General features: G+C 41.5%; 1 protein-coding gene across 2 annotated transcripts in view; it reads left to right on the forward strand.

The window, feature by feature from the left end:
* HSPA12A (heat shock protein family A (Hsp70) member 12A) overlaps positions 1 to 26,868 on the forward strand; it is a 47,370-nt gene that overhangs the window by 11,220 nt on the left and 9,282 nt on the right. Inside the window, exons 2-6 of one of the 2 annotated variants that reach the window (XM_088528584.1) lie at positions 584 to 669; positions 1,683 to 1,810; positions 7,602 to 7,788; positions 8,682 to 8,786; positions 11,364 to 11,480. In XM_088528584.1, the coding sequence (XP_088384710.1) occupies positions 584 to 669; positions 1,683 to 1,810; positions 7,602 to 7,788; positions 8,682 to 8,786; positions 11,364 to 11,480 (623 nt within the window). The remainder of the gene's footprint in view (positions 1 to 583; positions 670 to 1,682; positions 1,811 to 7,601; positions 7,789 to 8,681; positions 8,787 to 11,363; positions 11,481 to 26,868) is intronic. The other variant, XM_088528585.1, reaches the window with a different exon arrangement.

Consider the following 26,868-nt stretch of genomic DNA (forward strand, 5'->3'; position numbering starts at 1 on the left):
TATTAATGATATTTTGTTCTCTCCCAGCTGGGTTCTGTCCTGCAGCAATATTAACAGCTGCAATATGTTTCAGTGCACAGTACTAAAGAGAAAAAGCAGAGTATTGGGAAAGTTTAGTAATAAATGTTTTTGACAGAGTAATTGCAACGTATCCTTACTGAACTGTCAAGTTGATATCAACTGTTCCTTTCCTTTTAAAATGAGTTCTTTTTTGGTCTCGCAGCTTCTGGTAGGTTTCTGCATTCACACCTTTAAATCACCTTTAAATCACAGGCTATTAACGTAAGCACATAGCGCTCAAGCCACTTGTTCTGCTTGCTGAATGTATCTAGGAAGACATCAAAAATTGTGTGGTAATGTAGAAGGCAAAGGAACGAAAGTAGTCATCAAGCTCAAATATTTTTAAAACAAAACTGCAGTTGAACTGCATGTTCTAAGGGCAAAAAAAATCCCACACAATTTATGAGGAGGCTGCGGAATTTGCTTTCTTTTTTAGCAGATGGAGTAGCAGTAGTAGGCAGAGCAACTGTCCCATCCGACTTATTCTCCATACTGACAATGAAGAACTGTTGTTTCCTTTTAGATGCAGTTTCCACATCTACTTACTCATCCCCAGCCAAAAGTTTGGGAGACCCTGGAATAACGCCACTGTCTCCATCACATATTGTGGTAAGAAATGCACTTTTATCATACGCTATGTGCTAACATTGCTTTTTCCTGCCTATTCCGTAGGAGGTATTTTGTTTAGAATGTCATTTCTGCACATCTTGGTCTTTTTTATACTATCCATAGCTTTAAGTGGAATTTTGGTGCCACTCGAGTTGGTGACAGAGCTGCTTTTCACTTGAGCAGGGGCCAGGCAGCAGCACACTGCAGAGTGCCACTGTTCATGCTTGTTCAGGTCGTGCTTTATATCACAGCGCTGTGATTTGGCTGCTGTGAGTGGCCCATGACCCCTCCACCTCTCCTGGTTATCAGTCCCATGCCGCTCTGGACTGGGTTTTTCAGGGCTTGCAGGATTCTAGATAAAAGGAGAGGCAGGGAGAAGAGTTCAGGTTTAATATAAGCAGCTGAACAACCTCTCATACTGTGACATAGAGAAAAGAATGCATAAAGAGATTCTGAAATAAATGTTATAAGCATTCATAAATTTTTATATACATTCTCATCAACAAATGCTGACATATGTACTATAAAGGTTATTGCCCTGTGTTGGGTTGTTTTGTCTCCGCTACTTCTCAAGTATTGTTCAACTGTGAGCAGTATCTCATGTCCAAGATCATATAACTCCTATGGCAACAAAATAAATCCCAAAATAAAGCACTGATTGTTATAAACATATTGTTCAATTAAAAAAAAACGAAATGCTGTATGAGTCATAAGTTTTAATGATACAGGATGACAGCTATTCCAGGAAATGAGCATGAAAGAAACTGATTCAACTGGATATTCATAAAAGGCACCAACGAATACATATTGATTGAGTTGTATATTAAATTTTTACTTACATTAGAATACAGAGCTTACGGGAATTAATCTTGGGCACAAATGCACTTTTAGGGATGTCCTTATTTTCGTGGAAGAGACAAGCATGTCTCTCAGAACTGAAACACTGAAGGATATGTTACAATTATGTTTCTGATCACTGCCTCAATGTCTATTCTGCTTCTGCTGTTTGTCAGAAGGACTCTGATGCAGATGTTGCTGTGGAACAGATATTTCTTGTGGTTGTGGCTATTGATTTTGGCACCACATCCAGTGGCTACGCCTACAGCTTCACCAAGGAACCGGAATGCATCCATGTAATGAGGTAAGGGCTGCAATGCAGCAGTTAGGTTTGGATGGTGACAGCAGGTATTGCCTGCAATTGCTACTGATATATTCTGCCAGAGCTGTAAATCTCTAGATTTATCTAGTGTTACCACAGAGCACATCTTTTCTTCGTCGTGATTACAGTTCTCTATTGCATCTTATTGTATTTTAATTGGCTTAAATAGTCAGCATAAGCTTGTCACTGTTGTGTTATTTTGCTGAGTTTCTAAGATGTCGTGAATAAAACAAGAAATCAGTGAGTATTTAGAATCATGCAGTGTGCAGCGCTAATTTAATTAAATGCTAAATCAATATGTTCTTACCCACGTGACTGTAAGAAAAAAATGCACATTTATAAAAACAGTCATGACATTTACTGGGATGGTGCAGGATATTCAGCATCGAAGGAGATGTGTGAATTGCTAGTTCATGTAGGACTTGGCAGGCCCGGACTCCCCCGGTAACAACGCCCTGGTTGTGTAGGACCTGGGGTAGTTTGGCAGGTGCTTGAGTCAATGCAGTGCAGTGTTCCCCAGGAGCACAGGGCAGAGGAACAGCCCATATCCTGGACTCCCCTGGTGTGTGTGGCACTTTTTAGTCAGTCGTATCCAGAAATGGGTACTTAATTTGGCCGATTTAAGCTTTTTAGCATTAGATTTGACTAAAATCCCTGATAATGATCTGCAAAATAAGCAATCAAAAAGCATGAATATGAAAATCGAAACTTGATATGAAATCTGTTCTGTATTGTGCATTAAGGGACAGAATTTGGATGCTGTTTTGTTATTTTGTTTTATTTCTTGCTTAAATCATCAGAATCTGCATTTTCCCTCTACAGATCTGATGCATGTGAATCAATGCAATCACAAATGCAAAAGCTATTGTGGTAGTTACCTGAAAGGAAAGCACCGCAAAACATTTTAATAACTTTTTTTTTTTTCAGTTTTTCTTTCTTTTTTCTTTTTTTTCTTAATTGTGTAAAAAGACCTAGATAGAGAAAACTTCAGGCATAAACAAAGGATATCTGAACAACTTAGCTGTAGAAGTTCCTCTGAACAAATTTGCTTTTAGATCAAGAAGTATTTTACTGTTTATTACTTGTAATGCTGAGAATTTAACAGCCAAAAACCTCTCCTGATGTAGTCCGCTGTGGTATACTGTATTTTTTTCTAAGCAAAGATGGTCAGTTTGTATAACATTGCAAAGTAATTCAGGCAAAATATTTTAATAACAATAATGTTTACAAAAATATTGACTGTGTTTCTGGCTGTGAAATATGTTGCTGGCAGGGAGGATGTCCAGATTGTTCATTGTCTTGTTAATGGCAGGATCTGGGAGAAGATATAGCTGAAACTGAATTATGAAATAGTATATTTATATAAAACCCTAAAATTCCGTGTCAAGAATTGTAACTGTATCAGGATAAGCCATGCAGTGGTTCACAAGGCCTTAAAAAGGTTGCATTTTGTACCTAATTAGGGCTGCACACAGGGTAATTTGCAAATATTTCAGCTGAGTAAATGTCACTTCCCACCCATACTTAGAATGTTTACATTAAAATAAACCATACCAATGATACGTGGTCCTTTTTGCTTCTTAACATTTTTTCCACTTTCCCTCCCTCCCTAGTGTTGATCCTTTCCAGACATTTGGATTTCTGACTGCATTTTAACAAAGCTGCTTTTCTGTAAAATATCTCAGAGAAGGGTAAGATGGTTTCAGTTAGAAGGTCCTGCTTTGGTGAAAGAGTTAATGTACAGTGCTTTAGAGCCCAGTTACATGTGGAGTCTCAGCAAAGTTATGGTTCTGGATGTGTAGTTACTAGACAAACAAAATCACGGCTTAGACTGTGTGTTTGTTTATTTGGTGCCAAGCCCAATACCTGAATAGATGAGTTTGGAGGCATTGACCCGGCAAAGTGTTTTGGGCATATGTCTAGATTTAAATGGATGAGGAGCCTCACTGATTTCTGCAGACTGAAGCATGTGTTTGGAATTGGGCATATGTTTCTAGATGGCTGATGAATATCTTTGCCTTGATTGCATAGTCTTAGTTATTGTTTGATCAATTTTAGGTAATACTTCATGCCTGTAAAATCCTATTAGTTCCCTACTGCTTCTGTAAAGATAGCTGTGTTACCTTATGTCAGGTTCTTGTCGCAGACTAAAGTATACATTGAAATGAGTGTTATTCTCTGCATATCTTGAGTCTGTGAATAAATTTTTACGAGCAATCTGGCCATGGCTTCAATCAGCACCTCAGTAAGTAGTGCCAGAGCCATAATGAAACGCAGCCACATGCTATAGAACCAGTTAATACCTTCCATTGAAGTGAATGCGTGATATTTCACACAGTTCTGGGAAACTCCTACTGATTTACATGCGCTTATTCCTAGCTGTAAATGCTTTGGCTGCCCATGGCACAGCAGCAAACTGAATTTAAGTATTTCACAAATGGAAATGCACAGAAAAATATGTACGATTATGAAACAAATTCCTATCTTTAGAATGAAAGAGAATGTCATCTAGTTTCAGTTTCCAACTTCTAGTTTGTTTTGTTGTGTTTTTTTTTCCCCCTTTTTTTTTTTTTTTTTTCTTTTCCTTCTCTTCCCTATTGGACCGTGATTCTTGGCAGACCCGCGCTCGCGTCTCACACATCCACCCTGAGACATTCAAGCACATTTTGATGACCCCACTGCTTCATTTCTGGGACTCTTGTGCTGCTGGTCTGGATCGAGTTCCCATCACTCTCTCAGGGTGACTGTTTGCTCTGTCTTTTAGCCAGATTCATGTTTGAGGAAGGACATTTCTCTGATCTTAGTGTAACTTGGCGATCCTTTCCACAGTACTTTTGCTTTAGCTCTTTTTTTTTTCTCTCCAATTTTACTATATAGTTAGATCTTCTGTAGCTGTAAGCTGTTCAATACCACTCTGATAAGCTACTCTAATCAGCCTAGGAGCTGGCCTCAAATATTTAAATTTAGGCAAAAATTCCCCCTGAGTTCTGCTCAAGCAGACACTTAGCTGTGATGCAGCCTTCATGAAATAATAAATATCCTTCATGTGTTTAGAGTCTCGTCAGCTCGCACAGGGTCCTGCTCTTAGCACGCATTGCATTTTTTTTTTTTTTTTTGGAAGAGCATTATTACCATCATTTTACCTGTTTCGGAAGCATTGGAGAGAAAAAAAAAAAAAAAAAAAAAAAAAGGTGATGTGGTCACAGGTGTTGAAATCCTGGCCTTACCTAAGGTACTGAAAGAAGCCTCTATTAAGTGGCTGAAGCTTGGAAGTTAGGATACCCGTGCTGTTGACTGCAGCTCTCTAGAAAAACGGCCACATAGGATTGTATTTGTTTATTTATTTGTTTATTTCTAGTTTCCATTTAAAAACTGCTCCAAAATTGAGCATCTCATTCTTTAGACAGAAAATTTCTGCCGTAGTACTGCGCATCACTCTGTCATTTCTTGGATGGGACCTTGAGGGTACTTATTCCAGCAGGAGAAAATGTGTCTCTCCCCAAAGAAGAACAAAGAGCTATTGTTCCTGACCAGCATCTAAACACGAGTTCTGTTGATGGGATTTCCCACCAGTGACTCAGAGTGAATCACTAATGATCCCAAGGCAAAAGGCTGCCCTTCTGCCTCCTCTGTTTGCAGCTGGCGTGTGGGATTTGGCATTCCGGTGAAATAGGCAGCGCTTTCTGTTCATGGGCTGCTAGATCTGTGCTGCTTGTCACTGGCTGCGTATGTCTGCTCCAGCACCTACTCAGAGAAACTATTTTTCTAGGAGCAGGTTAGAAGAAATGAACTGGAACCAGAGTCTTTGCCCAGCGAATAGCCCTGGGGCTGAGCAGCAGGGCCAGTGGATTCAGCAAAGGTTTCCCTTGGATGACAGTGAAAAACATCCATTTCTCATCATACTGTTGCTGCCTTCAAATCAATGGAAGTACCCTCTATATTAGATGAAATTCTTGGACACGGGGATTCCCTGCCGTCATTGATACTGCTGCAAAGAAAAGGAAGGGCATATTCTGGAACCATCTTTATTTTTTTCTGGGAAAAAATGCTAAAAAAAAAAAAAAAAGTAGGTAATAAATAGTAAGTGGATCTAGCTGAATGGTCATAATGTTTTCCAGCACTTTATAAGATCCTGTTCCTAGCTAATTATTTTGCCGAGTATTAACCCCTTAGACTGAAATTTTCCATGTCAGTTTTCTGCTCCAGGCTGGAGGTTAGTCAACTTCCAGCTAATTCAATTGCCTCAGAGAGTAAAATGAAGAAAAAAAAAATCTGAATAACCTTCCTGTGCTGCAGAGTCAAGGGCCACAAGGCAACATGGTCTGCTTGTGCTTCAAGGGCTTTGGGCAGCAGCATGTTCGGAAAGTGTGTTTTGCTAGCCCTAGGAAAAGCACTCCACAATCCATTTAATAATGAATGTAATTGCCTTGTGATCCTAACTTGGCCTCTTTTTGAGCTGCATTCTGATTACGGCTGATAGTTTGCTCAGATTTTCCACTGACACTTATATATATATATATATATATCTGATAAGTCTTTATTTCTAGTGTTGAAAGCAGTTGTATGTGGCAGGGAAACAGTAATGGGAGTTCCTTGTTCTAATCTCCTTTTTTTTGTGATGGAGAAGTGAAGAGAAAATAGACATATTCTCAGCTATTTCTATAATACCTCTTTTTCCTATATGACCTTAGAGTTTTTATCTTCCCCCAGACTTCTTACTGCCTTTAATACAAAGAATGGGGCGTGTTTCTGTATTCCGTGTTCTTCTGCTCTTCCTTATTCATTCTGTGAACCCAACTTTGTTTTATTTCACACTGTTCAAATCTGAACTGCAAAATGAAACCATTTTCGTAGGCCTTTTTGTGTAACTTTTTCCATAATCCCTCCCTGCTTCTCAGGCTGTGAAGAGAGCCTTACAACCTTAATAAAATAATATAGCGATAGCTGACTTTTATGCTCAATAGCGAGGGAAAGATTTTAGTATCTATGAGATATTTGGGAGTTGAGGAATCATCTTTTTTTTAAGAGACTGTAAAATTTTTGTATCATTCTTGACATTTAAAACAGTAATTTCTTTGGCTTTAGGTGAGTAGAAAGTGCAGGGAAGAGTGTTTGAAATCTGCAGACGGGGTGGTTTCAGTTTCAGATGTCCAGGAAATTAGGAACATGCACAGACGTGGGATATTTGCTAGGCCGACTTGTTTAGCATCACAGAGCTTTCTGTGACAGAAGCAGGGATTTAATCAACCTGTGCACACTGGAGTCAGCTGCCTTAAACAAGTCAGCAATTAAAAATGGGGAAATGTATTTTCTTACAGTAAGTGTACAAGTAGTCTGATTTAAGATTGCATAGGCTCCTGTTTTTTTGAGGATTTGGCTTTTCATTCTTTGTTAATGTTCTTAATTATGGGACTTTTTCCATGCAAAGTGTTTAGTTTGAAATTTTAAGTGTAATGCTATTTCCTAGTTTACTTTTCTGTGGCTTACTTCAGGGAATCTGTATTCTCATCAAAGAAATAGTATGATTGTATCCTTAAAAACTACACAGCTAGATGCAAAAATATTGGATTGTCTGAAGTAAAATATGGCAGTTGTCTTTCTTGAATGTGAATAAAAACACTTGCTTTTGGTCTCACGAGGACTTAAATTTAAATCATTGGAAAGGATAACAGTGTGTGCCATCTATTGCCATTTGTTTTCTCACAATACGCTGTTTTTCCTGCTGCTCTAAACATGAGCATCCCTCACCAGAGATGGTTCCCTTGTTCGCTAGGCGATGGGAAGGTGGAGATCCAGGCGTTTCCAATCAGAAGACACCCACTACTATCCTCTTAACACCAGAGAGAAAGTTCCACAGCTTCGGATACGCAGCAAGAGATTTCTACCATGACTTGGATCCGAATGAGTCTAAGCACTGGCTGTATTTTGAAAAGTTTAAGATGAAGCTACATACCACTGGGGTAAGCAGTAGCTAACTGCCTTTGCTGACTGCACATTTGCTACACAAATCCTCTGCAGAAGGTGCTAGATCTTGTCTGAAGATTACACGTGAGATAGGAAGCAGCTTTGTTTATAGGTTTAGAAAGTAAGCATATTAAATAAAATGCTTCAATTAGCATTTTTTATTTATTTATTTTGCTTGTTTCTGCCTTTGGCAAATGTATTTTTGACTGCCTGCTTTCTAGATCATATCAGTTCGTATCTGCTTCCCTTAGATCTTCCTGTCCTAATTTTCGTGGGTGGAATTCATAGCTATGTAGGGAGGCCGCATGCGGTCTGTCTGCTTTAGAAAATCTGTTCAGAAAGCAAATGGAATATAAAAGGCATGTTGAACTCCTGTGCACAGAAGCAAATTTACCCAGATTATTTGTAATAATTTGAAGTTATTCCTACTGATTATATTTTTGTCTTTAAACTGTTCTAGAGCTTTGGCCCTTGGCCAGTACTTTATGTACTGAGATGCTTTCTGGTTTCATGTGTTGGTAGGAAGCCAAAAATCCATGCTTTTAGCTCTTAACTTGGATTAAATACCTTGCATATGCAGCTTTGTTACAATTAATTACAGATGCAATTTATTCTATTTAATATTTTGCCCATAGTGCTCAATCTGCCTACAGTTATTTGTAGACATGATAGGTGTACCAAAAAAAAAAAAAAAAAAGAGAGAGATCTATAATAAACATCAAATATGCTCCAGGAAACTCAAGTGATGAATTAGATCATCTTCAGAACAATTTTGTCACATTTTCCTAGCCAGGTGGATAAAGAAGAATTCCCTTTCCTCTAGCAGTGGGAATTAATTTTTGTTTACTTCTTGCTTTGAGTAACTTCCAGTTATTTTTCTTTCATGTAGAACCTTACCATGGAGACAGATCTGACAGCTGCAAATGGCAAAAAAGTCAAAGCACTTGAGATATTTGCTTACGCCCTGCAATTCTTTAAGGAACAGGCATTAAAGGTAGAGTAACGCTTCCTTATCTAAAGTCTGTATATTTATAACTGATAAAAAAACGTGTGCCAAACGCTTCTAACCTTGCCAGCTTTGACCTCGGTAGTATTTGATGTAAACAAAGCAAGGCAGCTGTAGAAACGCTGGGAAGGCTGTGGACTCTTCAGAATTCAGAATAGCCTGAAGTGATTTCCCTTCGCATGGGGGAAGCTCCATTCAATAACAGCAAATATATCACTGCCATACAGCACTCTGAGGATTTTCTTATTGGCATACAATTTTTTCTGCTGCCTTTTTTTTTTTTCCCCATGAGAAATATTGTTTTGAAAATAAAATCTACGGTTGCAGGGCCTGAAGCTCAGCATCTCGCTCTGCACGTCTGAGAGTGGCTTCTCCCCAGCTGTTCTGCGGCTGGCCCCGTTCGTTGTTCTGGGCTCACCCAAGGTTCCCGCTCACGTTAAAGCCTTTTTTCCCATAAAACCTCCTAGAATTGCCACCTGCTGATGTCTGCTGTCCCAATCCAACACTGTCTTCAGTGGCTGCGCAGAGGAAAGCTGGATTTATTCTGTAATAGAGATTATTAAGAGCTTTATTGCAGTCTAGCGAGTTGAGCCTCGCGTGTCCAGCGACGAGCCGTGCAGTGTGCGCGTCGGGGTGGCCTGCCCCGAGCAGGTCGGTGGCTTTGCCTGTGTGGGACTTCTGCTCCGTAGGGACGTAGCCTCCACGGTGCAGAGCCGCGCGGGGGTCCTGCCCAGCGCTCCCTTGCCGGCTGCGCGGGGTTAAACTGCGGGTGCCTTGCCCAGGAGCCTGTTTAATGGTGCTTTGGGTCTTGTGCAGATGGTTATGCTGAGAAATGTTGCTTTTTTGCCCTGATCCTCAATGTACATTTATATAAAACAATCTAATGAGCATTAGGGAGAACCTTGAAATAAGACATAGGTTATGAGTTTAATTCCAAGTTTGTACTAAATAGGGCCCATTTGTACTGCCTTCAGTGTCAGATTTTGCCTGTTTTTAGGAGAAAGGCAAACAATCTATTATGAATTCTTTCCAGGAAAGAAAATAGATTTTCTAAGTTTGTTACAAGCTAAGAAATAACAATTTTATTTTCCTGTTTCACATTTGAAATATTACAAAACTTCCTTCTTGTAATTACCTTGTTAGGTCCCAGGAATCTATTTGATGTTTTCTTATGAAATGTATATTCCTGGTAGACAGTGTCTGAGATTTAAAATCCCATGCAAGCAGCCAAACATGAATTAAGTGCAGATTGGCTTCAGATGCACTATCACAATGTCAATGTAAACAGCAGCAGTTACTTGGCCAAATTAGTTGTTAAATCTTCACCAAGCAAGTGCTGTTTAAAATAACCTTGTTAGAAAGCCAACCTACTTTCTGAATGGGGTTAATTTAATCTCTGTGAGATCTCGGTCTGTTCTTAATGGCTACAGAGGCCCAAATCCTCTCGCTACAGTTTGAAATCCTTGCCTGGTCAAAGACTGTATTTGATTAGAGTTTTAAGTGACAGCCCCGATCCTTTGCACGGTTCGGGTAAGTTCTTAAAATCCCACGTATTTGCCATGTTCCTCTTCAGGGTTGCATCCTTTCTTGAGGTTGATAAAGAGATCTCTGTGACTTGTAAGTGTGTGCTAAAGCTAATTAGACAAGCGATGCAAATGGTCCGTTACCCTGGATTATAATCATCTGTCCATTGCAAACGCTCACGCTAGAAAGGTACCACTCTTCCACTGTGGGTTTTGAGTTGTGGCCTAGCTAAGTAAACACAACACCTTGCCCTGGCGCATGCAGAAACATTCTGCTGCAGTCTAAAGGCCTGTTGTTCACCTCTCTGAACCTTTCCCTGTTTGGAGGGAGATTTAGATAGGACATATGGTAATGACGTTTGACTTGGAACCCTTCCCAAAGCATGTCAGTGTATCGCCTAATTTGCAGAGGCAATACAAACTCTCCTTTTTTTTTGAGGGGGGGAAAAAAAAAAGAAAAATAAAGGAACTAAACTACTTTTGAATGTTTGCTTAAAGCAAACCTTGCAAGGAGCAATCAGACTATTTTTTAAGGTTTTAACTGTAACTTCCCCTTCCTCACTGAGCTGTGAAATTTTGATTTTAAGGTGATATATAAAGAAGTCATTGAAAAATCGAGATCATAAAATATAATGTTTCTGAATGATACCTCAAATATTTTTCTGTTTATTCACATTGATATTAATCAAGATACATGTGTGAATTCTTCAGGTTTAGCAGCAAATACCACAGTGTTACTAAGTACATGTATAAACATTCTGTAATATCCAGCAATGCTTAGCTGCCTTAAGGAAAACTAACTTTCCTACTTCATGTTAAGCAGGAAAGTTTTCTATAGGCCTCCTGCAGAAGTGTCCACCCTAACTGTAGGTTTTGACACAGTAAAGCTTTTTTTGACATGTTAGCAATATTTTATACATTCTGATTTGCTGACAGGAAAAAAATAGAAAATTCATTGTTACTTGATCTGGCAGAAAATGATATGTTATTATAAAATTGGGACCCATTATCTTACGTTCACCTCTGTTTTCCTTTGGTTTAGGAGCTCAGTGACCAAGCGAGCGCAGACTTTGAAAACTCTGAAGTAAGATGGGTCATTACAGTGCCTGCTATTTGGAAGCAGCCTGCAAAGCAGTTTATGAGACAAGCTGCCTACAAGGTGAGATTGCAGGGTGAAAGTAGGAGTGCTGCTTTAAAGCTCTGTTTGGTAACCTAAATGATAAATTGTGTTTGGGACAATTGGCACTAATATTCTCTGTGTAAAACTGGACTAGAAGAGAGTCAGACTAGAAACACTGAAAAAAGAAGGCAACTCTGCAAGGCAGTAGCTTCAAGTCATGTGGATTCAGCTCTTGAGTGCCCTTCTCTTCCTGTTTAGATTTATATATTGGTGTCCCTCACTGCAAGCTGTAATGCATTAGTCATCTTGTACACTGTATTCCTGCCGAATTCGGAGCACAGGGAGCAGATGTAGTTTTGAGACTGAAGGGAAATTTGATTTAAATAGTGGACAGGGTTTTGTTTTGTTATTTTCCTTAGGTCATCCAGGCTTTTAAAGTACAAAAATAAGGAAGAGGAGGGAAAGTAGAAAGCCCTTTCAGTGTTTTTTTTTTTTTTTTTTTTCCCATTTTCCCATGATAGGAATGAAAAAGACTGTGAACTGGATAGTCTGGATATAAAATTAAATTCAAATGTTATTTTCAGTAGTAAAAGCTTTCTGTGCATTTAACCCTTTCCCACCCTGTAAATCCATAAAATATGCACACTTTCCATATGCCTGTTCTTCATTTCAGATTCAGTTTGTCTGTGATGTATTAGATGTATGCATTCTTCTTTTCATGAGGATATTCATTTTATATTTTGTTTTATTTATTTTTGGTCCCATAGGTTTACTTAACCCCTTGGCAGCAGATGCACAATGCAGTTTGTAACATGTTTGGTAGCTTTGGAGTAACTTGCAGAGTGCTCTTGGGAAGCACCCAGATTTTTCTAACGCTGTTTCTACTCATCTCTAATGTTGAGCAACATTTTTCTTAACAGTCTTTATTGTGGGATTGCTAATGCTAGTGCCAGAAGCAAAACACTCTTAAAGTTCTGATGGAACGACATGGTCGTAGGTAAATCTGAACCACGAGAGACCCATTCGTTATCTTTCTATATCGTTGTCTGCCTGCTGTCTGTGTGCATGTGTGCTTGTGAAGTGGGAGCTGAGCAAGGAGCAGGGCAGGGCAAGGTAGATTCTTGGCACTTCTCATTCGTGGCACTCTGGAATGTTGTTGAATAGTGTCTGTGTCTGTGGTTTTGTCTGTGATCGTGTCCTTTTATTGGCAAGCTTGATAACCAGCAAGGACTGATGAGGCTTTTAGCCCAGGGCGTGTGATCAGTTGCAGGAAAACGAAAGAGTTTAGGGGAGTAAGTGAATGTTTACTTAACACACACATTGGATGTTTAAAGTAAATGGGGGTGAAGAAAGAGAAATGGAGAGTTCTGCATCGTCATTCAATCCTTCCCATTCCTACTGCCATCCAGGCCCAACATGTTCTTCAAACTTGTACATAAAGAGAGATTAAAATGCGCAGCCCTCTAGATCTTGTAATGTGCAGACATCTTGCAAATGGGAGCCTGTTGCTGTAAGAGGCATCTGGGTGCTGAGCAGAGGAAATGACGAGAGGGCAGCGGTGGACACTTGGTTTCTGGAAGTGCACTCAGGTGCAACCGCTGGTGGGAACGGTTGATGAGCAGTGTAAATCCGCTCTAGTGACCCGTGGCAAGGGACCGAGCTCTAAGAGAATAAATATACTGGTAACTTCAGTCTCTGTTTCACAACATAAAGTCCAGCCAACACTAAAAAAAATAAAGTTGGGACCAGTTGTCTAAGCAAGCTAAACTGCACGGAGCTACCAAAAACAAGTAGAAAGCGTTGAAGAGCTGTCTTTGCACTTAAGATCTGCCTCCTTCTGTTCAACCTAAAATCTCAGTACGTCTGACATTCCCTCATCACTGTTGTGTTGTTGCCAAAACCCCCCTGACCCGGAGCTCTTAATAGGCCCGTGCATGCCCACGGCCTGCGCTGCCGTCGCTGTGCCGCCTGGTGTGCGGACGCGTCGGCCGGGGCTTCCCTTCGGCTCATGTTTCTTCCATGTCTACATCCAGGCCATCAAAATCCTGCTACTTCTGCTGCATAACAACTTCTCCTGTCTGTGCACGCTGCTGAGCTTCCCTCGAAGCTGCTGTGGATTTTTTTTTGCATGTCAGTTACTGCAACGTCCTTTCTTGGGCTTCAGCAGCTGTGATCTGCCCTAGTTCATATCCTTCCAGGATGCTGCCATTAAAGATTTGTGTAGTCTCACTTTTGAGGGGGGATCAACCATCTTCTGACCCCTTCATCTGCCACCTCTTATGTAAGCTGCAGGTCCTGCATGTGAATCTCTGCACTGCTAACTCATTTTGCTCCTCTAAAGCCCTCTCTAAGATGGCTCTTCTCATGTCTGCAAAAAAATTGATTCTAATTGGCTCACTGGTACATGAAAACTGCTCCTATGGCTTCTTGCTGTTACCTTGTCTGCCCCGTCCCTAATGATCTTTTTCTACTCTTTTACTCTTTTGTTATGCTTGAATTTTTACCTCTTTGAAGCAGGTACTTGTTTATTCTGGATTGCCTTGCTCTCAGGAACCTGCTAAAGGACTAAACGTAGTAGGCTGTAGAGAGCTGTGTGCCTTTACAATCTCACTATGCTGAGTAAAAATTGCTTTGCTCCTGAATAACAGCCCAGAGATTTCTTTGTGTTGCTTCTCCTTAAACCCTGATACCCAGACATAGTTATAAAGCTGTATGTTGCCTGCTGAGGTCTGGTATCCTGCTTGTTCTATTTCTAATATTTGCTTTGGTGTAGCACCAGCAGCAGCTCTGTGCTTAGCAGTCTTAGAAGAAGCTCTCTTCTTACCAAGAACTTGCATCGTGAGTAACAAATTCAAATGTTTTCTAATTGTGGAGCAGTGTGGCCTGCTCGTATGGCGTGCAGCGCTCCATGCTGCTCCTCGGGGCCTGCCCTTACTCCTGTCCTTGCAGCAGTGACAGCCTCCACTGGGCCTGAAATGCAGAGCCCAGCACCACAAGACGGCCCAGGTGTGAATCAGGCCACCGCTTGGTCATGGACACGGCCTGGCTGTCCCAGCGTTGTCACAGCAGCCTGTGAACGTGGACATGCTGCCAGGATCCCACCTGTGTGTCTGCTGGGACTGTACTAGCAAAGGAAAATTCAGCATTTTGGTAGTCTTGTAGCAGTGATGGCAAAAAAAATGGAGGTGTCTCTTTAGGGGAAGATGAAACTCTTAAGGGCATTCAAGGCTATTTATGTTTAGTATATAGAAACCGGGCAAATTTAGGTGAGGATGAATGGCTGGCTCAGATTTATAGCTGATTTCTGCTGTCTTCATGTCTCACTGTGACAGCACTTTTAAACTCTTATCCAAATGAAATTCATGTGCTGTAGATTGCTTATCTGGGAAACAAGATGTAATATTCCTAGTGGTGTTCCTTTCTAGGAATGATGTTCTTCCAGCTCATGTTTCAATACAAATTCTTGGGCCCCAGTAAACACAGCTGGAATTTTTTGAACATGCTAGTAGAAAAAACGTAAGAAAGGGGTTAGACTGTGACAGGAATATGTCTGGACTGCAGAATCTATAAAATAAAGGAGTGAAATATGGCGTGCCAAATGTGCCCAGGGCAGAGCTAGCCTACTTTCATAAAATTGCTCTCAAAATCCTGTAGTCCTATAAACATCACTCAACTGCTCACTTACTCAGAGACAGTATAAGATTTCTTTTTTCTTTTAATATGTACTGAGGATTCTGAAATAGAAGTCTAGGGCTCTAATGTAGATTTTTATTCCAATTACAAATACCAAAAATAGCAATTTGCATGTATAAGCTTCTATAAATAAATAGAGAGGCAGTCTAGACTATTGGCTTAAGCACAAGAGCCTGAAATTGAAGGCTTTTTTTTTTAGCTGCCTCTTACAGTGAAGTTTTTTTCAGTATTTTCACCTCAGTTTCATTGTGGAATGAGCACGATAATCATTATTTAACACATTGTGTTCTTGGCTTACATAACATTTTATTGATCAGTGCTTGCCTGCTCTGTGGAGAAAAGTAAATAAATTTGAAAAATGAGTAGTGTGATGGCACATGCAATCCCTTGCCAATAAAAATGTGAAGGGAAGCACACTGGAAACTAGCATTTAAACGAAAAAGGTTGTCTTAGGCTGTTCTGAATGAATTCTGGCCTATCAGAAAAGAGATGTGGGTGTGACTGTGAGCACAGTGAATTCTTTTGTCTGATGTGAGGTTGTGTTTTTTTTTTTTTTTTTTTTTTTTTTTTTTTTTTAAAAAAAAAGGAAACAAAGACCCAAACTACAAAGCAAGATGTTATCATGACATGGAGTTGGAGCAGCGAGCAATATGGAGAATATGGTAGCAACTTTCTCCTGTAAATAAATAGTACAGCCTTCGTTGGGTACTCTGCTTAGGACTGATGTTGCTTCTAAGGGATCTTGTTGAAAAAGAACAGATTCAGAACAAAGAATAAGACAACAGGCCTCAAGAAACTCTGTTAGTTCCAGGATTTTCTATGGCTGTTCTATTAACCTTAAAAAGGAAATGCATTGATGTTATACCAAGAGTTTTAAATATTAACCTTCAACCAGTGTTTTCTTATACTGTCCATCCCTTTTGTTTCTTCACGCTAATAAGAACAAGAGAATTTAGCTATTGAGAACGAGTAGCTAAAACACAAAGCGGAGATATCAGCATTATCCAAGGCAGTGCTTTTCATCCAGGTGATGCGTATGTCGAATTCATAGATCTAATTCATTGGTGTCATTGAGGTTGGGTGCTGAACACTCTGCTGAAGAACTGATAGCCATGGAGTTGCGCAGGATATCCCAAACTGTCATATTTATAACATCATTTTGGAAAGGATGTGAGACTTCAAGTGTCAGGACTTAGCCAGCATCCAAATGTAAGGTTTAATGCGGAAAACAGATTGCAGCAAACAACTGTAGAGAGTTTTACCTCATGCTATGGAATGTCCCTTTCTGGATAACAGAGTATCTCTGAAATGAAGTACTGTGCCAAGTGAATTTGTTGGACACAGTGTTCCCATATACTGATACTTGTTATTAACACAGTAGTTTCAGAAGAAAAGAAGAGATTTTTAGCTTTATTCTGTCTTAAAGTAGCTTAGAAAGCCCAAGGAAGTTGCATCTTCCTGATTAAATGAGCCAGTGGCTTACAGGAGCCCATATGCAGCTATCCTGACAGGCTGTTTTGTAACTCTGGAGAGAAATTTCAATGTATGTTGTGTAATAAAAATAGGACATAGCTATTGTCTCAGATGTGCATGTCTGTTCTGTTGCTAAACATTTTCCAGAAGAAATGATCTACCTTTTGAAAGGCACTAAGCACTTTTTCAGTTTAGAGGGAGAAAAAGAGAAGGCTAAAAATGAGTACACTAAAGTAGTTGTATCCTTCCAGCTTGTAGCACAGTTGGGTTTGTCTTCTGAGCTAGAGAGGGAGCTTTCTGAGAGACAGGAAGCTAAAGACAATAGAGATTTCAGGGCAAATAAAGGCACTTCCTACGTTCCTACAGGCCACAGTTATGATTAATGAGAGCTGTGGCAGTGTAAAGTAGAATTGACCCATAAGTAACTTTAAAGGACAGTAAAATGCATTAACTATAAAGGCTGCGTTGGAGTCTCGTATGTATGACTCAGTGCAGTTCCACTTCTCCAGACTCGTGGGAGACATGTTGCAGGTTCTGAAGTCTTTGGTTGTGTTGACATAGAGGCAGCAGCTGCTCTGACAGGATTCTTGTATGGACGGCAGGAAAAATGGGCTTAGGTGCCCCTTCCACCATATATGGAGATCAGAGTGGGAGCAGCAGTTCGGTGCCAGGCTGTTTGCAGGTTCGTGAATTAGTGCTGGGCTCTTTGCCAGCGTTTGCTACCTAGACTACCCTTCGATGCTACGGATGGAAACACGCTATGGGTTAGGCCCAACCTGCAGCAACCAGTGAGATAAGGCTGATGAAAAGCTTAATGAGCTGAAGTTTCTTCTAAACTTAGGCAGTGAGCACGACAAATCTGCCATCTGCGTTCACTTCCATAAGGGTTATTGCCAGCTAGCTTGGGCTATGCGTGTGTTACTGACTACTTGGTGCCCTCTCTTCTCGCCCTGGTTGCGTGTCCTTCCTGACAGGTGAGCCAGGTCAGGAGAGTTAGGAACCAAACCCACCGAAAACAGCCGCGCCACCCCAGTGATGCTGATCAGCATTGGGCTGTGATTTGCTGGTGCAGCTGAACTGACCTAAGGCCTTTTTTCAAAAATTATTTATGCTCTTCTAGCTTTGAAAAGTCGGCTCATGCAGTTGCAGCTTTTACAGTTCTGTCATTTCCCCACTTCATTTGATTTAAAAAGACAAACAGCTAGAGAGACTTAACCAGATTGACACCTGTGAAGCAATGTGAAGCTAAACTAAGCTTGTTCCTTTGTAAGTATTGTCCCCTTTGGTATGTAGAGCACATGCAACTGGAATTCAGTTCTGTCTCTAGGCAGTGGGACAGACTTTTGCTATAAACTACATAAAAATGCAATGATGTTCAGGCATAAGCAGCCTGGAAAGCTGGTGATTCCTTTGGAACAGTGATTGTTAGTGGAGGCAGAAGTGTGTTAATGCATCAACTCTCCTGATTATTTGTGATTCCCTTGAGTCCATGCTTTCACCTTATGGTCTTAAAATCTTTAGCATCATAAGGATTAAAACTTTTATGAAGTGATATGTTAGGAAGGATAGTGCATCTTGTAGCTATGATTAATTAGGGAAGCATGACTAATTGAAGAGTGAAAATCTACACAGGGGGAACTTAGCACAGTGGGAAATGTGTATGAATAAATGTCAGTTTACACACATGCTGATTATCCCGGCAGGTTCACAGGCAGCTGGCAAAGCTGTCTGCTAATTCACTTCTGTTAAATTTGGCTTTTCCATTCATGTGGAACAGTTCGGAGTTTTGGAAGTTGTCTTTTCTACTGGTTTTGCCAACCAAGTAAATGAAGAGTTTTAACAGCATTCTAGGTAAGATTAGACATCTCTGTGCTAGTCTTGCAAAGCTGTATGTAAAGCCTTGTCTGGTAAAGCTATATATAGATCCTCTCCTTTAACAAATGTCTCAGTGCAGTGGAATCCACTGAGTAGTGGGAAGGAAGGTGAATATTATAGCAGGGAAATGTGTTTCTGAGGGCCTTATAGATTGCCTGGAAAGGCACTGAAACTACTTAAATAGCTGAAAATCAGAATCTTCTGTTCAACTGGCCGAAAGGTTGTACTAGAGGTTCCAGGCAAAAGAAGAAAACAGCAGTTTGAGAAGTTTTAACTACAGCCCAGAGGAGAGGGAAGAGTTACCCAAGTCCACAGACAAGTATAAACCAGCATGAACAAGGCCTAAAGCTAGCGGGTGCCATTATAATCAGTGAGTGCTACAGAGCTTTCCCCTAGAAAAGTGCAGTACAGCTGAAGAAGGACCCTTTTGGATCAGAAATATTCCCTTTACCATGTCCTGAAGAGAAAGTACTTCCATACCTGTGTCTGCAAAGCACCTTTGCTAGAAATTCAGTCCCAGCGGGCACCCTTTAAGGGGAGCAGGGAAGAGATGCCCCTTGCAAGGCAGTCAGCTTTCATCTCCCACCTTGGAAAGGGCAGCAGAACCTTTTCCACGTGGACCTCCTTGCAGCCACCTCTGTAGGCTTCAGCATGAGCATAAGAGGTAATCAAATGACCAACAGGTCTTCAAAGAGGGCAGATGTGTTTGTTCAGTGAAAACGTGGCTTTAGAATAAGGAGGCCTGTGCACTGCTAGGCAATTGCTCGTTTTCTGCCTGTGCACTTGAATGCTTGTAAAATAGTTCAGGGCTTTCCCCAGGGCCTTTCCTGTGCGTCACACAACATGTCTGCTAGCTTTGGAATGACTTCCCTTGTCATAGCTGTTATTTTGTAAGGGTTTAGGTTGTGAATTTCCTCCATGTTTGAATGGGATGGATGAAGTGCAGTATCCATGACTGCGAGGGGCGTGAAGTAGTGGAAGCTTTAAAAGAAGGGAGCCTTTTTCATCAGCACTGGAGCTCTTGTTTTCTGCCATGTTTATCTTACTGTTTAGGCTGGGAGTTCAGTTGATCCTTGTGGTGTTTTCGTAGGGAATACAGTTTTCCTTCTGTATTCTGTGATTCTTCTAGCATCACATGTAAAAGTTTGACAGTATTGTGTGTTCTCTGTGCTCTCAGTGCTCCCTCTGCTTAGCAGAGCTCCATGTTTCCCTGAGCTTTCATGGAGCTTGGAAGTGCTTGGGACTATCTAGGTCTATACCTTCTCTGAATTTCATTAAGTATTTTGGGCATTTCAAAGATTTGTGTTACATATGCATTTAGTAAATTTTACTGTTTAATAAATTAAAGCCAGGAAATTATTTTGCAAAATCCAGAAGACTGAGTCCCACAGAATGAAGGTTTGATAACAGAATCAAACAGTGCTTATGCTCTCAAAAGAATTCCAAATTCAGATTGAAAGCATAAGAATCAGATTATAAAAATAAGATACGAAAGTACAAAGTCTAGAACTACCAATAAGGCATCCATACAAGCCTGAGCTTGAAGTTCAGGTCTGCTGGTTCCCATGCTTTTAAAAAAACAACATCTTTCCAAAACAAATATAAGAAAATTAATTAATTAGGGTTAACAAATGATCAAGAACACTTAAGAAAAATCAACTAGGAAGCGAGTCTCCCTCCCTAGAGAGGACACTCCCTCTGCCCTGGGCTGAGGCAGAATTTTTCAGTGTGGGTTGTTTTACTGGCTTAAATTACTGTGCATCCTGGATGCATTAAACTGGTCCTTTTAAATCGCTTCCTAAAATCACTGGTGGCTGATGCTCAAGCCTGCGAGGCTTCTTAGGCCTGGTATGCTTTTTATGTCTGCAGTTTTAAAAATAGGATAGCCTTCACATTAAAGTGTAGCATGAAGAATGTTTCTTTTTGATGCCAAGAGACTCAACTGCAAGTTCTAATTGCAAAGATGACTGAGCTATGTTGAGAAGCTTGTGAGGCCCTGAATAACTGCAGGCTTGTTATGGTGAGACTGGTGTTTCTGTCCCACTGTCAGATACAATTGGTTCCTCTCACTGATACACGGGGCAGCAATTTGACACAGCAGTTGCAAAGAGAGGAAATGAAGAACTGTAGTAGGTCTTCTGCAGGTGAGGAAGTATTTCTGGTCTTTCTCAGTATGTAGTATCTCACCATTCCAGAAGCATGGGAGCCTCTGTGTCCATTCACAGTGCTATCTGTCTGACCTCCTGCTTGCAGTGGGTTTATTTGCAACTCCAGGTCAGGTTAGGAGGGGTTTTGTCCAGCCCAGTTTCGAAAGCCTGCAAGGACAGAGGTGTATTTATGGGTGACTATTCTAATGCTGCATCATTTTCCTAGTTAAAATGTGGTTTTATTTTTCTGTAATAGTCAAATGGAACTCAGCAAACTGCGCTTTGTGGCCGTTTCCTCGTGTTACATCTGCAAGCAGCGCTGAGAAGAGTTAATTTGCTCTTTGTAACTGCACTCAGGTAGTTCTCGGCAGCTCCTAGGTTGCCCCTTGGCCTGCTCTTTGCCAGACTGAACAAGCCCAGCATCCTCAGTCGCTCCTCACAGAGCTCATGCTCTTATCCAAACCCTCTCCATGTTCTCCCTGTCCCTCTCAAACCAGGGGTGTCCCCTGTGCAGCCGTGACAAGCTTGGCTCTGCAGCCAGTCCTCACTGCAGTTAGCAGCCAGGAACACTTCCTACGCTGTTGGTTTTCAGTGCAAGTGCTATAACAGAGGGCTGTGAACAATTCCAGTGCTTTCTTTGGAATTAAAAACAATAAGATACAGTCTACACATTGATTAGATGTTTTCATCCCAGCGTTTTGGAGTTGGTATACATGGGATTTTTCTACCACAAAATTAAGCCTGGTTATAATTAAAATGCTAATCTAAATTCCCAGCCCCTCTAACACACACACTTATGCACAAGCTTTTAAATGGGGCATATGTTGCTGTAACTGGATGTTAAAGGATTTTACCTAGAAGCTTCTTTCACAGGGGTTTATAGCTCGTGAGCTCTGCCTTCAAAGGGCATGCAGCACCCCCAGTTCACTCTGTATAAAGATTGTTGGGAGGCTGTGGATTTGTTTCGAGTTAGTTTGTTTGTTTGAGCTTTTAGCATAGGCAAGCCCCGGCAGTTCAAAAACCCCTGAACACACTCTGGTGTTTTAAATGTATTTTTAAAAAATGTACTGTGTAAGTGTATAGTAGCAGTTTCTAATACTTTGCTACAAAAGAGAAGATGTCTTGGGCCACGAAGAGAGGTCTCATGATAATACCAGTATTTTAAGGACCATTTAACAACCAAATTACTTTGGAGTTGGTCCTCCTCCATCTTTCACATTACATACTCATTTTGCACTAGGTTCCAATGATTGCAGAGGTCTCTTAATTCTGTGCACCACTCCCTTTCCCAGTCCTCCCCTCCGTTAAACCAATTAACTCTTCAGTTTCTTGTCTTTTGTAATTTTTATTTTGTCTGCCAAATGAAGTTTCTGCCTTTACCATAATCTGGGCTTTCATTTATACACTCTCAGGCAGGTTTGTCACAAAGAGATGAGCCCCTTTGCCCTGTCACTCAACCATACAGATGAGAAGGCCGACACTGAAGAGCTCTGCAGCTGAGGTATCATCCATTGCAATTTCACTTGTGAAATGCAAAATACTATCAGCAGCATCACTGCTGATAGGCCAGGAGGACACAGGACAGCCACAACGCTAGCTTTGGGTCAGGAGAGCACATGGACTTTTACCTTGATGCATTCTGAAAGCAGAAAAGAAATCAAAAATTTCTTGATTCTGTCAAGCAGCAAGCACCTGACAGTACAGATGTGAGGTTTTTGTAGAATCAACCACTACCAAAACATTGCATTGAATGGTTGAAAAAAATAGTGTTAATCAATTCTCAGTTTTTCTCGGTTTTTAGGGAATGAAATCCTGAAGCTGAATTTTCTTCAGGAAGGCAGCACCAAGGAACTCCTTCTCCTGTCTCTGGAAAACCTCAGCCTCTTCACTGAGGTCCCCGAGGGGAAACTGGGTGCCTTTGAAAATCCACCTTCTTTTGTGACTGTTGAGCAATTTTAAGGGCCTGTTTCTGAGTGTATAAATGAACTGAGCTAGAAGAGCTACCTGACTTCACTCCCTTGTATTTATTCACCTTCCTTACTATAGTGCGCTACTCTCATCATTCTGAAGGCTAACAGCAAATCACCAGTATATGTGACAGTTCAGTGATTTTTCTTTTCAAATTTTTCTTCTGAAGGCTCCCTAAATTTTTCAGGCTGGAGAGGCAGCAAAGCTGCACGAGTTGTGCTTTCCTCACAGCTCTGCGGTACCCGCTGGTGCCAGCGCCGGGCAGCTGGGAGCTCCCTCGGGAGCCTCCACGCGACTGCGCTGCCTCTTGCCCCACCTTCCTCCTCCTCTTCCCTGGCAGGCGCTTGTGCTGGAATTAGATCTCAGCCCAGTTTGATACCACGGAATGGCAGAAAGTGTTAGCGGGTAAAGGAAAATGAAGGAGGGCTCCCTCGGCAGGGCCGGCAGCGCGTGGCGCGAGCGCACAGTGACCTGCCTCCTGAAGCAGAGCACGTTTCATGGGGCACCTCATTTCCAGCTGCTGTTTTGTGCTGCCGGGAGTGAGCCACGCAAACCCTTCTTCCACACAGCCTGACTTGCAGTCGGGGCTATTGTTACTGATTATATAAAATCTTTAAAAATACACAAATACTGATGTTGATTTGCAGCATCCATTTATTTGGTTGAATCCTGTTGCCTTGTAGATCCTCATTTCCTAATGATCCGTGCTATCTTTACAAGCATATTTCACAGAATCCAACTTCTGGAGCTTCTCTCTACAGACGTGGCTTCCAGAGCTCTTGGTACCACCCAGAAGGGTGGCATTTCTTGCATGCACCCACCGTTACACTCACCTGGGTTAAAGCCTCTCTTCAGAGAGGATTAGTTTGCTCTTTGGCCAAGAGGAATTTGCGGGGTTTGGGGTTGAATTCCCATCTTAGCCAGTGTGGTGCAGGAACCTGTGACTAAGGTGCTAGTTCTCTGACTTCTGTTCTCTTGCACCTGTTCATCTGCCTGATCTATGCAATTTCTTTGCATCTGAAAATGTCTTATTAGGTGTGACTGTGGTGCCTATGACGTGCTAGATCAGGCCTTATGTAGACTAAGGAGTGTATTAAAGCAGCATATTGGTATTCATACAATCAGCCAAGATTCTTAGCATGTTTCTTTTTCCCAAATGATCAAACTTAACCACCACAAAAATACCAAAATATATTGCATAGTTATTGCATAGAAAAATGCCTTTCTTTCCTGACTTTCAATACATTAAGGACAAAGGCCCCAGTATACCTATTTCATAGATAGGTAATTTGAGCCATAAAGGAGTACAGAGAGTGTTCAGAATCATTTCTCTGGTTAATGGTGAAATAGGAAATAAAATTCATTTCTCCTGAGTATAAGCACACTATTAGCTTATCCATGTAACTAGAGAAATTTTGTTGGTTTTTCTGTCCTGCAATTTATATGCATATATATAAACTTTGCGGCTGGAGTAATTTACTTACTTCATTTGACCCTGAAAGCGATATAGCCAATGTTATTAAAAATGGACCTAGCTCAGCAAACAGTAATCCCTGGAGTAAAAGGGAACCAAGGGATCAGAAGGGCTTCTGTCCCGCTCCTGCAGCAGTGAACCCCACTCTGAAATGCAGTGCGAGCATTAGCACCAAATTAGAGTCAGTTTGCGGTTTGTTTTGCCCACTGACTCTAGATTCTTATGAAATTGGGGTCAAGACCAGGCTGCTTAAATAGATCTGAATAGTCCTAGATCTGAGGAGTTCTCCTTTCCCACCCTTCTTAGCCATTTCTCTCTCATTTTCCAGACCTTTTTCCCAGCTGTGGTGAGATTAATGTATATTTTCACTGTATGCTTTGCCATGAGGGAGGTGCTGATGTTATATACAGCCACACAGTTTTTAGAGACATTTTTGTCTATATTGAGATAACACTCAAGTGCAAGAGCCACCTGAATCTAATCCTGTAAGTGTAGGAGGAGAAGCCCTTTTTCCCCTCCCTGCCTGTGCTGCAGAACATAATCACGTCAAGCCTGGGTATGCGAGAGCCAAGGAAAACAGATTCCTTTGAGGCAGATGAGTTCTGATCCACAGCAGTTACGTTAACTTGATCCTTAACCTGATGCTTTGTCTTCTGCATCTTTAAGTGTTAAAAAATGTAATAGTGGAGTGTAATAGTCCTTTTTTACAGAACTGGCTTCCACAGCAGGCTGGGCCTAGGCAAGCCAGAACGTGTGAAGCTCAAGGACGTAAGGATCAGTATGGAACTGACTCCAATCAACATCCAGTTCTAATAACAAATCAGAACTGTGAATTCAACAAATGGAGTAATATTTTCTGTAAATGCTTTTTCTCAGTGTTAAGGACCGTAGTGTCTATTATTCTGATCAGTTTTATAGCTCGGAGAAATGGCTACACTTTAATTTAAGGCACGTTCTTTCACATTATGGGTCCCAGTGCTCCTGCATTCTGTTGTCTGCCAGTAAAGACAGCCCTAGGAGCTGCCTTTTGTACTGTGTGGAGGATGGTGTGTTTCCTACTATGCCCTTCATTCTGAGTCCACCCCCGTGCTCCAAGGGTGACAGAGGTGACACTGTGGGGCCAGCGTGGCACACAGAGCACCCAGGGCCTGTCTGTGGGGCTGCCTCGTGGCTTTGGGTCTGCGTGTAGAAAAGACTCAACTTGCACGCAATATTGTGCTGGCTTCCAGGTCCTATGTGTTACAGTATCCAGAAACCTTAAATGGGAATTTTTCTTTTCAATGTGCAGCACAACGTGGCATGTGAGTGTGGGTTTTAAAAGTATTTTTAAGTTGTGGTAATAACGTCCTGCACATTGAATAAGTATTAATTAGTTCTCTGCAGATGCTCAGGGAACTAGTCTTTGCAGCCTCAAGTACCAGGAGTGTGTCTGTGGTCACCCGTCCAGCGCTGTCTCTTTCCTGGTGATACATTTCCATGGTTAGGGCAGCACAGCTGGCACGGCAAGCTAAGAATTTGCTCGTATCTGGGTGTCAAATTCTGCATACCCCATTCCTTGAGGCCTTTAAAGCAGTCACTTTTTGTCTCATTCTCTGGTTCTTCCAGGTGTATAAATGCAAGAATCTTCTAGAAATAAATTCATTTTTAAAAACTTCCCCATTCCAGCAAGATTTCCCCATTTCTGTGCTGGGCTTTTATTTGTTAACATTCTTGGAGAAACTGCTGCCTGTTTCCTTCATGTTTCCTGAGCGATGGGGGTTACCCCAGCACGGAGCGAGTGGCCGGGAGGTGCCCTGGGCAGCCTGGAGCCGGGGCAGGACTGGGGCTGGCTGTTGTCAGCTGCCCGGGCAGTGCAGCCGTCCCACTGCCAGGGGGTCTGCGTGGAGGCTTGGAGCCCTGCGCCTGCCTCCTCCAGCCTCGCTAACTCCTCCATCTCCACTCTAAGCTGCACTAGTGCTTGGGCAGCAGCGCGTGAGGCGGAGGGAAAGGAATGAGTGTAAAACAGAGCAAATTCCCAGCCTCACATGGCTCAAGTCTTTCAGCGAATGCTTCCCCGTTTGTCCGTGTTGACCATGCGCTATCATCCCTCTTTTCTGTGCGCTCAGTGTTTTTCAGCATCTCCTGTCCCTTCCTTCTCAGCTGTGCTAGTACTTGTACTGCTTTTGTCTTCATCTGCTCAGAGCCTGCATTAAAGAAACCTCATTGCTCAGTCCCTCCCGTGCAGTCTGTGTGTGTTCCCGTTTCTTTCTCTGTGCCCCTTTCCCCACAGATATGTCACTGTGTGCTATTTGTAGATATACATATCCATGCAGTAATGTGCTATTTATAATACTCTGTGTAGAAATGCTGCTTATACAACGTAGTATGTAAAGAGTCACTGTTGCCACTTATAGGATGCTTCATACCTTCTGCTGTACAGGATTTGGGGATTTTTTCTTTGGTCTTTTTTTCTGGTATGACATAACACATTCTCCGTTGTAACTGGCCCTCAAACTCTGTCAGGAAAGCTTTTTAGCAGAAAAGGGTTTTTTCATGAAATCTCATTAGGATCAACCGTTCTTTGAACTGTTCAAAACTGTCATTTCTTTTCTCTTGAATGTGTTCCTCGGGAGATATTTTGATTATGCTATTTCTAGACAAAAAGCAGTAGCAAGAATAGCACCTACTAGATGGGGAGGATCTGAGCACCCGGCTTGGAGTGCAGCCCCTGCTGCAGGGCAGGCTGCAGTGTGAGGATTCTGGTAGCAGAATCAGTCTTGGAAAGCTGTAGCAAAATTCCTTCCCCCTCCCACCCCAG

This window comes from Tinamus guttatus, unplaced genomic scaffold, assembly GCF_059628265.1.
Source record: "Tinamus guttatus ecotype Peru unplaced genomic scaffold, ASM5962826v1 Tinamus_guttatus_pri_ptg000314l, whole genome shotgun sequence".
NCBI classification, from domain to species: Eukaryota; Metazoa; Chordata; class Aves; order Tinamiformes; family Tinamidae; genus Tinamus; species Tinamus guttatus.